Below are 12,314 nucleotides of genomic sequence, written 5' to 3' on the forward strand. Positions count from 1 at the left end.
AGCTGATGGTCCCACATGAGAGGCAATCTATAGCTCAACCACAGGGTTCGCAATGAGGGGGCAGTGGGTGCTACAGAATAAGGAAAGAGGTAGAGGAAAGGAGGTTGGAGGTTGTGTAACACATGCCTCGTGGCATCTCCAGAAAGTGTTGGACGGAAGTTGATGGAAGGCGTTCTGTTCTCTTGTTTTAATGTGCATTTACTGGCGAGACACTGTGTGGGCGTTGCAGACTATGACGCTACTACTTCATTTTAACCAAACAAAAGACGTTTAGTGTCAACTTGTCATGTGTAGATTTGTAAATATTTTCAACTCTGTGTGTAAGAGTGTGTGTGTATGTGTGTGGGCAGTGAGCCATTTTCCTTATCTCTGCCAAGGCCCTGGCACCTCTCGTGTCTGCCTGGCTGAAGCAGCCCCAACCCAACAGCATGTGGGAGGTGTTAGTCAACAAAACAAACAACACCCCCATCCTGTCCCCTGTCTAACACCTTGCCTCTCCCCATTAACATAACTGGCAGGGCTGCTTTATAATACTTCTGGTTGAAATCATCACATTAGGCCTGATAGCATTATCCTTCTGCTTGACTGGCCCAGTGCCAGTATAAAGAGGGGACATGAGGAGACGCAGACAAGGTTAATAAAGGCAGATGGGCTGTTGTCTGACTCTTTTACGGGTTGCCTAGGTAAGATTTTTCTCACACTCAGGCAGGAGCTCAATCCCTTCTTTCATGGAGATCATCTCAACTGAGAGGGTCAAACACTTTAAAACAGATATCTGAGACTTATTCCTCTCTGTGCTGCCAAACTGCTTGTGTCTTGTCTCTGTCTCATAATAGTATAACAGCTACTTAAAATGCTGTAGATAAGAGAGCACAAATAAAGCTATCTGCTGCAGCAGAGTGATGACTGTTTGTTGGATTATTGATAAGTTAATAGCCATCATACATAATGCAGCATTGACAGGAAAACACAACAGTCATGGCAGCAGGGAAAACACAGCTGTCAGGGTGAGAGACAGGTATTTCCAGGGGAAATACAATGCATAGTTTCCTACGGCGCCATGGAAAAGCATAAACTTGAGGGATTAGAATTATCGCTTTACATCAAGCTTCAGCCCTTAACATGAAATGAGAAATACTGAGTCCTGGAATTTATAGAAAACAGAGGTTTAAGAGCAAGCTGTTCAAAGCTAGTACATAGTATCAACTACTGTGTGTTAAAGGATAATGGCATTCAGAATAGTCTGTGCCATTTACTCGCTATAGGACATGTAACATGTAAAACGGAAGCAAATAATCAGGCGTAATCCCTTCATTGTATGGACTGAATGGGAGTGAGGAAGAGGCAGAGAGGAAAAGCTATTCTATGCATTTTAACTGGAAAAAGCAGAGGAGCAGATGTCACTCTATGACAGTGTGTCTGTGTGTTTATAGACGAGCATATACTGGCCACAAAAGCCCACACGCAGAGAGCCTGCTTAATGTAACTCCCTTCACTTTGGCAGCCACGACGGCTCTGCTGAGACACCGCGTGCAGATATAATAAAATGCATGAGAACAATACGTGACAAAGCCCACCAGTGTCTTTACTGTTGGTTTTCTGACATACTTTAAATGTGCAACAATGTAAATAGAAAACAGTCACACTGGTGCTATTTGGTCCACTATAAACAAACCCTGGTCCGCTTCCTCGGATAGTTCGGTTCGTTTGGAGTGGTGTGAACGCTCAGTCGAACTCCAAAACGGGCAAACCCTGGTCCGCTTGAAAACGGGGGGTCTTGGTTCACTTGGAAGTGAACATTTACAGGTAACTCGTTATAAAATGAAGCATGTATGAAGTGGGTCATGGCATACGTAAATGAATGCTTACGTCTGCACTGACACACACTGTCCTCATGCCCACAGCATCTCATCTCTCTGGTTCTAGATGTCTCTTGTCTCAGGCTCAAAGCAACACTGAGGCTTAATTTGGGCTTGGTTGCTGAAGACTTTCAACAGTTACCCATTTTCGGTAACACTTTCTATGAAGGTCTTTTTTTAATGCATTATAAGCACATTCATAAGACATTATAATGCAGTTATAATCATGGATGGCAGCTTACAACAAGGTCTGTAAAGTATAAGTGATGGGCATACTATGTTATAAGCTTAACATTTTTAATGGATTATACCTACAAAGATCATAAAATGATTAGTCTTTATTTTCCAAAACACGCAGCTTCATATTTTAATTAAACTGACAGTAGCATCACACCAAACCCATTGACCAATGGTAGAGAGACTGGGGTTGTACTGGGCAATCTGCCAGGACCACTGTGCAACAGAGAGTGAAGCAGGGTGTTGCTAAAAATGAGCACATGAGCCAAGCCAAGTTACACCAGGTAAAAAAGGTAAAATAAAAAACATAACAGAGTCTCTTTAGAGACCAAAATCAGTGCAATCCCAGTTTAAGGCTTTTTCCACCGCCGAGGAAAGGTTGCAAAACTATCTTTTCACATTTTTGAACAACATCAGAATCAGAATCAGAAATACTTTATGGATCCCCAAAGGGAAACTGTGATTTGTTGCAGTTGCTCCAAAGTAAAAAATAGAGAATTATAAGCAGTAAGAATATATGTAAGAGTATGAAATAGAGGTATGTAAATATGAAGCAATAGAATAAAATAAAATAAAATAAAACAAAATGTATTAAAATAAAATAAAACAGATTAAAATAAAATTAAATGTAATAAAATAAAACAGATTAAAATAAAATTAAAAATTAAACAAAATTAAACATAATAAAATAAAATAAAATAAAACAGATTAAAATAAAATAAAAATGAAATAAAATGAAATGTGCATCAAAACAAAAACAATAGTAATTAAATAATAAAAATAATCAACAGTAGTACTTATGATGTTAAAATATTAATATCTTCATATTACCTCATAATATCATTACCTTACCATATTATTAACATATTCATATTAATATCATCATATTATCTAGTGTCCTTCAACAGATGACCAGTAACATGAAATTTATGTTTTCTGCCCAGCAAGTGTTCAAATTTGGAAAATAAAGATGGCTTTGATAATCACTGTAATTATTTTTTTTGTCTTATACTTATACTGCTCAAAGTCCTCATAATTGTGTTACAGTATCAAACAACTGCTAACAACCTTATACAGTGCTGCCACTTTATTTAAATCTCCCAAAGTCACACCACAGTGTATTATTGATGTTTATGAGACATTATTTCTTTATAGGAACTATCTGTTATGATGCATTAGAGCAGTTCTCTCTGTGTCTTTATACTGGCTGAAGTGATGGTAGTTATAATGTGATATGTGATGCATGTCTCAGATTCCCCCACCCCCCAAACATTGTTGTCACTTGATTTTTTGGTATAAAACATTTTGAATGCTGAACTTATAGTACATTCTGTCCACAACTTATTATACTTTGTAAACTTTTCTGCCCCATTTTCTTAAAAAAAAAAAAAAGATGTTGTGAGGCTGTAACTGTTACGTATATATAGATTTTTGTAATGTCACACACAATATCAGGTACTGTTGCGCAGTGTGACTGGATACTTCGTTGGCATGGAAACAACTTGCTATTCTTTAAACAGGGTTGGCAGAAGAAATTGGAAATACATCTTTACTTATATGACACATGCATACACATTCCCTCCATCTTTAGGTTATTTTGTGCATTTTTCCCCATCGCTTGGTTCACCAATACAGTCCTATTTATCCCTCAATTCCACAGTACACAGTTATCACACCCACTGCGATATCTGTCAGAACACATCAGTGTACAAAATGGGAATTTAAGCGCTTTCTGTGACTCATATAGGAGATGTTATCTTCATAAATATTCTGAAACCTTGGGGTACCTGACTATTACCATGAAAGCAAACATGTCCACAGCCAGATTCTTCATCTTGATCAACGCCTCCATCACTCCGCTATTCACAGCTTCTGCTACCATTGTGCTGATATTTACCTTTGACCCCATTTTTCCCCCTCACAAACAACCTATATTTTTTACCTGGGAGATCAAACACAGATTTTTACTGCTGTTGACGGCTCAGCCCCACTGGAGCACTTGGAGATGCTGTTGATGGATGGGAGAGTATTGGGCAATCACTTTGCCTGCACAGATTCTCCCCAGCCAGTCATTGATTTGAGGCAATGTTCTTACCTCCACCTGCCTCACTAAACTCCTGGTCACTGCTTCCCAAAGTGGGGTCCAACGAATGTTCTCCATTAGTTCTCCATTTCAGAATTTACACATTGTTGTTTTGTCTGGGATGGTTTTTGTAATGATGGGTTTTACAAATAACGCTCTCGCAAAGGATCAGTCAGGAAGACAATTCTTTTCATGCTCAGGCTGTAAGTTTTCTTCCTCATCCTGCCATTCACTCCTTGCACGTATGCTCACTCACTATCTCTAGATGTCATTGTTTGGGGCTGTCAATTGAGCCATGAGCCAATTCACAATCAACCAATAGCACACAACACACCATCTCTGTCAGCCTATCATCGTACTGCTCCTCAATCAAATATGGTTCTTTATCTACTGTAGTTCCTTCTTGCTGCCGTCGTGCGTGCCCTCCACCTCCCCATCACCACCTAGTCTTTACAGATTCATCAGCCTCATACGCCTCATCAGTCAGCAGCCTCAGAGTCATCAGCCACCACCACCTCTGCCACTGTCAGGACTCCATGGAGGATTTATCTTGTTGCTGCTCAGATGTCCCTCGATCACAAAATATCTCCCTCTGGTGTCCAAGTGCCAAAGACTTCTGTTAAATCTTAACCAGCACAAATCATCTGTTAATCTGTACACTCATATTCTGCATTAAATATTATCTTTACTCCATTCCTCTATCTTTCCTGATTGAACTATTATTACCAAACAAAAAAAAAAGATTTTCACACTGGTGTCTTCAGGGGATACTTTACTGTTCAACCAGTTTGGTATCAAAACAATGTGGGTAGGATGTGTAAATCAACTGTGGCAAACTTCCCTCCATCTCACCAGTGCCCAGATCTCCCTGCTCATCTCTCAGCTCAAATGTGCGTCATCAGAGATATTTTCACTCAAACTATAGATTGTACTTTTTCACATGCCCACCACCGCAGATAGAAGTAGAACAGAAGCAGATCTAGAGAGAGAGCTGCCCCTCTCAGATCAGACTATAAAACGGCACAGTGCTGGTCAAATATGAACAAAGATTCTGTTACTGTTTCTCACCTACAATGTTTTCAGAAATACATTTTAGCCTATGGTTTGACTGTTCAAGGAAGTTTGTCACCAGCCTGCAGCCATATTGTATCCTGTGGCAAAAAGGGCCAGACATCACCTACCAACGGGAGCGTTTATTGGTCCAGTGCAGCACGATACATTCTGGTAGCTGTAGGTTTTCTACCTCTTGAACGAAAGCAAATGCCTCAGCCTTTTTCTGTTTTCTCTAGTCATATAGCGCCAATTCAAATAAGGTACTTGCATTAAATTTGTGGATTCTTGACATGAAACACTGGAAACTTCTGCTGTAACATAGCCAAACCCCTGAGCAACTGATAAAGTACATAGCACAAGAGCACCAGTAGCTCTGCCATCCATCCATTAACAGTCACTACTCAAAGCTGCTCAAAGCCTCTAGTCACTTACATTTCATTACCGACTGCTTTCAGTCCTTGTAATTCTGGTAAATGTGTTCAATTTGGAAGAAATTAAGCATTTGAAACTGTGTTCCTTGGTGTGAAACTGAGACAGAGAGATGTCAGAGGACACCAGTTTCGGAGACTGTGCCGGGTGGTTCGGGGCACAGACTGAAAGGCCCTGTGGTGCGTGAAGAGTGCTTTCACTTTATGAAAGAGCACAATAAGGCCACTTGTGTAGGAAGCTTGAAATCCCAGCACCTACTGAGGCAATACTGGAGTGACTGGTATTGATCGCACCACCCACAAAATGCCTGCTGATATATTGGAGTAGTTTTGTGAGACAAGACTAAAATATTAATACTCAGCCAACACTTACTGGCTTCTGTTTTACCCTAAATTAATTCTCCATAAAAATACACGTCTTTGCACCTTCAAACAGGCCTCTCTAATATTAAATTTTGTCCTCTGGCACCTTGACACTTCTGCTAGCAGGATAATGGGGACTGTTTGCACCAAAAGATGTCAGTTGAGCGAGTGTTATCACAGCTCCCTGCTGTATGATCCAGCTGGAGTTACCTCACTGCCATAAAGACAACTGTAAAATTTGCCACAAGTAGTGCCCTACTGAGATCAGGGCTGTGCTGAAGAGCTCTGTGTTCAGCAGTAACAGGTATATTATGGCCAGCGTCTATCTAAAGAGAAAATGGAAGAATCGGTGTGAGCCACTTCTGAAATACCACGCTATTTATATGTAAATTCAGTTGAACCAGTGCACTTTATGCTATAGCAAGCTGTGCTGATGCTGCCCGAATCCACAGCATGTGATTATTTTGAAGACAGATAATACCAACATCAGATTTGTAAGACTGGGAGTTACTTTACCTGCCTTAGGCCATCCTTGCTGTTCTGCATGATCCGCAGGGCGTAGTTAGACCTCTGACCTTTGCTGTTGAATTCAATGTGGCCTGTTAGACCTTCCAGTTCTACCTATCCAACACAGAGACAGCAACACGTTAAAAGACGCATAGAGAAATACTGCCTGCCTCCCTCTGAGCAGCACCTATTATGGATACAACTGTAGGCTACATTAGCACCACTGGCTCAGTATCAGCTTTTTGAAATATGTAAAATTTAGAATAATAATATGAAGACAAGGCTGTAATATCTTCAATTTACCGCAAAAAAAGATGAGCCATTAGTCTATTTGAGGGGGAAAGACAAACAGTCTGATATCGAACACATGCCACATTTGAGTATTTCGATAGCCCAATCACTTACAGCCATTTCTCTCTAATAGGATAACACATTTTATTCACTGACAGCTCATCTTTATCTCCCCTCCTCTATTGTCTCTCAGTATAATGTAGAGGTGAGATAAACTGACCTAGTGGATCCGGGAGCATATCTTTAAAGACGATGAGAGCACAGACTACACATTATTATCGGCTGTCAGCGAAAATATCTGGGCTCTAAAATAACCAATTAATATGCAACATAAGTGAAGCAATAACGAAGATCTCAATGAGCCTGGCTATCTGACATAGTCTAATTAAGGTTATTCTTGCCCTTCTTGTTGGTGCAAGGGAGAGAGTCCAAAAACAGAATAAGAAATGCACAAAAACATGAAAGATCTTCCATTTGAATAGTAATAAAAATAGTTAAACATTTTGGGAAATATGATTTATTCTTAAAGTCAGATATAAAGATTCTTTCTGTGATTTATGGGCAGCAAGTATGAAGCAACTGTTTAGCTTAGCTTAGCATAAAGACGGGAAATTAGGAAGAAGAAGAAGAAGAAGAAGATATACTTTATCAATCCCTGAGGGGAAATTCCATCCACTCTGTTGTCATGTACACACAAAGGCCTGAAATACACACACGTGCACAAACAGGACCTTTACATGCATCAAATTAAGAGATGTCAAAACGAGAGGGCTGCCTTGGACAGGTACCCCGAGCAGTATGGGGTTCAGTGCCTTGTTCAAGGGCATCTTGGCAGTGCCCAGGAGACAAACTGCCCGCTCTCCAGCTCCCAGTCCACGCTCCATGCTTGTCCGTATGGGGACTTCAGCCAGGTCCCTGTGGACTGAGCTACTGCCGCCCCCCAACGGGGAGAAACAGCTAGCCTGGCTCTATCTCAAGGTAACAAACTCCACCTAACACGACTTCCACAGCTCACTTATTAACACATTATATCATGTTCCTTGTGGTTTTACTGGGAGTTATGTGCCAGGCTGTGTTTTGGCAAGGCGCAGTGAGTTCTTCAAGTCTCTGCTGGTGACTGGCAATCTCACAGTCACAAGATCACGAGGTCACTGTGCCTGGCCAAGAAACAGCTTTTTGTACAGATTAAACAAATGAAAATAATATGTTAATTTCATGTTTTTGTATAATTGCTTGGTTTGAAAATCTAAACTGGTCCACTAAGAATAGGCGTGGAAGTCTTGTCCAAATGGCTAGTCAGATTTCAGGGAGAAGCCAGGCCAAGCTTTGGACACTTATAACTCTAAAGGCTAATTGGACTGCCAGGCCCTGGATTAGTTTAAGCTATTGCCCTCCTGACGTTGTTTCAGGGCACCCATTTGGAGAAACAATTCCTTAATCCCAAGTGTTATGGATATACTTAATAGCAAATAGCATTCTGGCTGTATGCTCGCTCTTCCTCTGCACACTTGCACTTTGCACTTTTGTACAAGTGCATCTTACTTCAGCTCTGTTGATTCTTTGTGATGATGTGTGGTTGATGATCTTCTTTGTATTCTGCTTTATGTTTTTACATGAGCCCTTGCTACAACACAAATTTCCCCTTGAACCTTAATTTGTGAGCTTTAGAGGCATTCGGCTAACCTTTCCTAGCACTTCCAGCCTTTATGCTAAGCTAACTAGGTGCTGGCACTAGCTTTGGCATACAGATAGGCTGTATATTATGTTTTCGCCTGTTTTTGTTGATCCAGTGTCTCACTTATTCTGCTCCTGCTGTACTTTCCACATGTTAATGGGATATTTTAGAGCTTGGATATTTTCACCAGCAGCAGAAAATACTGTGAACAAGATATAACACAATAATTAGTGAGCATTAAGAGTCCTTGTAGGTGGATTTTATTAGCTTTAGACTGAGCCGGGCTAGTTGTTTTCCCCCTCCTCCAGTCTTTATGCTAAGCTAAGATAAACAACTCTTGGCTGCAACTTGATATTTACCACACAGACAAGAGGGTGGAATCGACATTCTCATCTAACTCAAGAACATTTCCCACAATGTCAAACTACTCCTTTCAGGCGAGCAGTGATCAGTCCTTTCGTCTTATTCTCATGATGTCCAGCAGAGGCAATCTTACCATCCTCAGGTAATTCATGAGGCTGGTGCCATGCTCCCAGATCTTGGAGGACTTGCAGGAGAGCTGCGTGGCGCCAACATTCTGGCTACGGTTCAACTCCTGGACCGCCGCCACCACCGCGTATACTGCATCAAAGAGCAGAGCCGAGGAGAGCTGCAGAGAGAGGGAAGAAGGTGAAAACATTATGAATTCACACCCCAACACACACATACACACACACACACGCACACACACACACACACAGCTGCAAAAGCACACAAACAGCAAGTGTAACATGTCAGTGGTTAGCGGTCAGTGAGGGGTTAACCCATCCCTGGAGTGGCAGTGAGATTATTCCATTAGATCATTAGAAAGACTCTGATCTGCTGACAGCGTTGAAAACCATCTCTCCCTCTCTCTCCGTCTCTCAGAGAGACGCTGTCCTTCCTACTCTTATCCCCAATGAAGCTGGCACACCCTGACCATTCCAATTACTGCCTGCTTCTCTCAGCGAAGGCCAAAAAACAGTGGGAGAGGCAGCTTTCCCTCTCATCACCCCTGTACCAACAGCCTCCTCATCACTACCTCTGCATCCTGCTATGTACATTTGATTAAAATGCACGATGCCCCGCATTAGAGTTTAGGGCAGAGTCTGAGATTCAGTACAGTACATCTGTGTAATTGCAGTAGAGTTAAAATGGCCCTGATGTTTGGTGGATATTGATACAGGGAGGAATTGTGATGCACAGTAAATTTTGGAGACCAAAGAGAACTACAATAGGCCATTAAACTGCAAACCTGTGATGTATTACAACCTTGAATTGGCGAACATAATTGGTGGATTGCACATTAAGAGCAATATGGTGTACACAAACAGCCTGTGAAGACATTACGACCACGAGGCGAAGCATTTTAGGTTTGACATATGGGAATAATGTCTTGGTGGTTGTTAAGTCAGCATTAAAAAGCAAATGTGCAAAGTGTTACAGTGTTTCTGATGATATTACACTTGTATCTAATGATTTCTGTCATGTGAGACTAATAATGCTGTGACATTTACTCATCTTCGGTTCATTTTGGCAGTCTGTCTTTGCTCGCATCTATCACTCTGTGTGGCGTACAGAGCAGGTGGATCAGAGAGTCAATATTACAAAGCTTGTACAAAAGGTAAATTTTGTTCTTGTCATAGGTCTGTCTGCATGAACACAGATACGAGATTTTTGAAAACTGATATTTTTCTCTATATTTTGATCTCTCGTCCACACAAACAGTTCTAATGTCTTCTAAGGTGCATGTTTTTCAAAACTCTCTTTACTATGAATGCATGTAGATGTGTGAAACAGAGCATTTGGAAAGCAATGACATCATCTCCTCAATTCAAGCATGTCCATTTTTGCTTTCTGTGATGAATATGAGCCTGAAGCAACAACAACAACTGCGGACTACATGTTTGCTTGGTCTTATAACCAGCCAACTCTACACCTAAACCTAGTGCTGCTGCGCCACTTCATGGATGAAAGGAGGCATCTGCTGCACCCAGTGTCATTTAGTCCACCTCAGCGTCTGTAGTTCAAAGTCCACCAGAAACGACAGTTTTGGATCACCAGGCTTGAGACTTTTACGACGAAACGAGATTTGGAGTTAGCAAGGTAACTCCAGCAATAACTCTCGGTTTTCAGTACTATGAAGCTGCTTCTCTTTTTACCGGGATAAATCACCATGGTAACTCATGCTGAACAGCTAACCTGCTCCGGAGCTGGTTAACTTCAGGGTATTGGATCGCAGCCTGTCAACACCCTGACCTCTGACCAGTCAGATCACTGAAGAAAAAAGTATCCATTTACAAAAGTCCAAAGTCTCATGTAAAAAAAGAGTAACCTATATATTGTTAGAGGTCAGTAGAACCTCTTTAACATGAACATGCTCGTGGCTGCATAGGAAAACCCAGAGTTGACTGAACTAGTTGATAACCAGCTTTTTAGTACAGGTTATCCCAACGACCAATGTTAGGGTTAGTCAAACCAGATAACGAAAAGATATCCTGGGTAGGTTGATCTGGCTTCGTAGTACAGGCCTCAGGTCAAACAAGCAAATGATGGAATGATTTGAGAATGGGATTGTTGTCAATGAGGAGTGGAGGGAAAACTTTCCCATGTTCCCAGAATCACTTGTAACTTTGAGTGAGGCCCTTTGACTGTATATCAAACAGAAATCAACAGTGCTGAGATTTCCAGTATGCTTTTTGAGAAAGGTAATGCTAGTAACTAACTACCTTTGTGATGAGAGGATGTAGCAGACAGCTAATGCCAGTGAGTGTCTGATGGGTTTTTTTTGCATTCTAGTGTGTACAGAGAAATTTTGACTTAAGGTCGCACGGACAGATTTTTTTTCTTTTAAAAAGAGGAGGCAAATATCAGTTTCTAAAAATATCTGTGAACTTGTAGACAGGGCCTTAGAATAAAGACAGGATCACACATCTGCTTGTATCGGCCACATTGTTGAAATCAGTGTTTTTTACACAGCATTCTCTCAGCAGCTGATACGTAGAATTACAGTGACATGTACTGAATAGAACCAGATAAGAAAGCACATCACAAAGTTTTACATGCTTCAAGAGATCTAAAAAACCTGGAAATATTCAGAGGAATTGTGGTCTTCACTCGGCATAGCAGCTCTTCTTTCAGAGGTGTGCTCTGTTTGTGTGCCAACATGAGCTGCTTTCATTATTTCAGGCCTGTTTAACAAAAATGAATACTGTATCTTCCCTCCTTTGGTTTTGTTTGATGTTCTCTAACACGAACAGTCATGTCTTGTGTTCCAACTGATATTTCAGTCTCATAAAGATTCCCAAAATTGCATGATTATTAAAGGCAATATAATTTTTCCTAAAATAATTTGTCTCCTATGAACCCACACTCCTAAAATGCACTGCATTTTCTGATAAGGACTTTTATGATCAGTTGGCAGGGTGCAGGTCTTTGTCTTGGAATGCGCTGAATGTCAAGGCTCTACACATGTAAAGAGGTCACTTGTATGCATTTGTTGTATGTGTGAACCCCACAGCTACATTTCCTCCAGACCTAATTACTGTTAATGAAAAGACAGCATATTATCTATGTGCATGTTTAAATGAGTTAATCACTTTCTTGCTCTGCCTTCATCAGCCTTTATTCTCTCTAGTTATTAGCTAATTAGTCACAAGTCCTAATTGCCGCAGGCTCAAAAGTATCCGAGTGACCTGCTGTGTGCAAAACACAAGATTTTTTTTCATGCTGTGTTTTTACTATTCTTAACCTGTTTCACCACCCGGCTTGTTGGAGGTAGAAGAGGGTGATGGGCGCGC

The 12,314-nt window shown here is 41.0% G+C and overlaps 1 protein-coding gene across 3 annotated transcripts in view; it reads right to left on the minus strand.

Annotated features, from left to right (window-relative positions):
* grik4 (glutamate receptor, ionotropic, kainate 4) overlaps positions 1-12,314 on the minus strand; it is a 421,740-nt gene that overhangs the window by 63,913 nt on the left and 345,513 nt on the right. For all 3 annotated transcript variants that reach the window (XM_049576055.1, XM_049576053.1, XM_049576054.1), the window contains 2 exons: positions 8,993-9,145; positions 6,540-6,644 (listed from right to left, as the gene is read on the minus strand). In XM_049576055.1, coding sequence (XP_049432012.1) covers positions 6,540-6,644; positions 8,993-9,145 — 258 coding nt within the window. The remainder of the gene's footprint in view (positions 1-6,539; positions 6,645-8,992; positions 9,146-12,314) is intronic.

The sequence above is a fragment of the Epinephelus fuscoguttatus genome, linkage group LG5 (assembly GCF_011397635.1).
Source record: "Epinephelus fuscoguttatus linkage group LG5, E.fuscoguttatus.final_Chr_v1".
NCBI lineage: Eukaryota > Metazoa > Chordata > Actinopteri > Perciformes > Serranidae > Epinephelus > Epinephelus fuscoguttatus.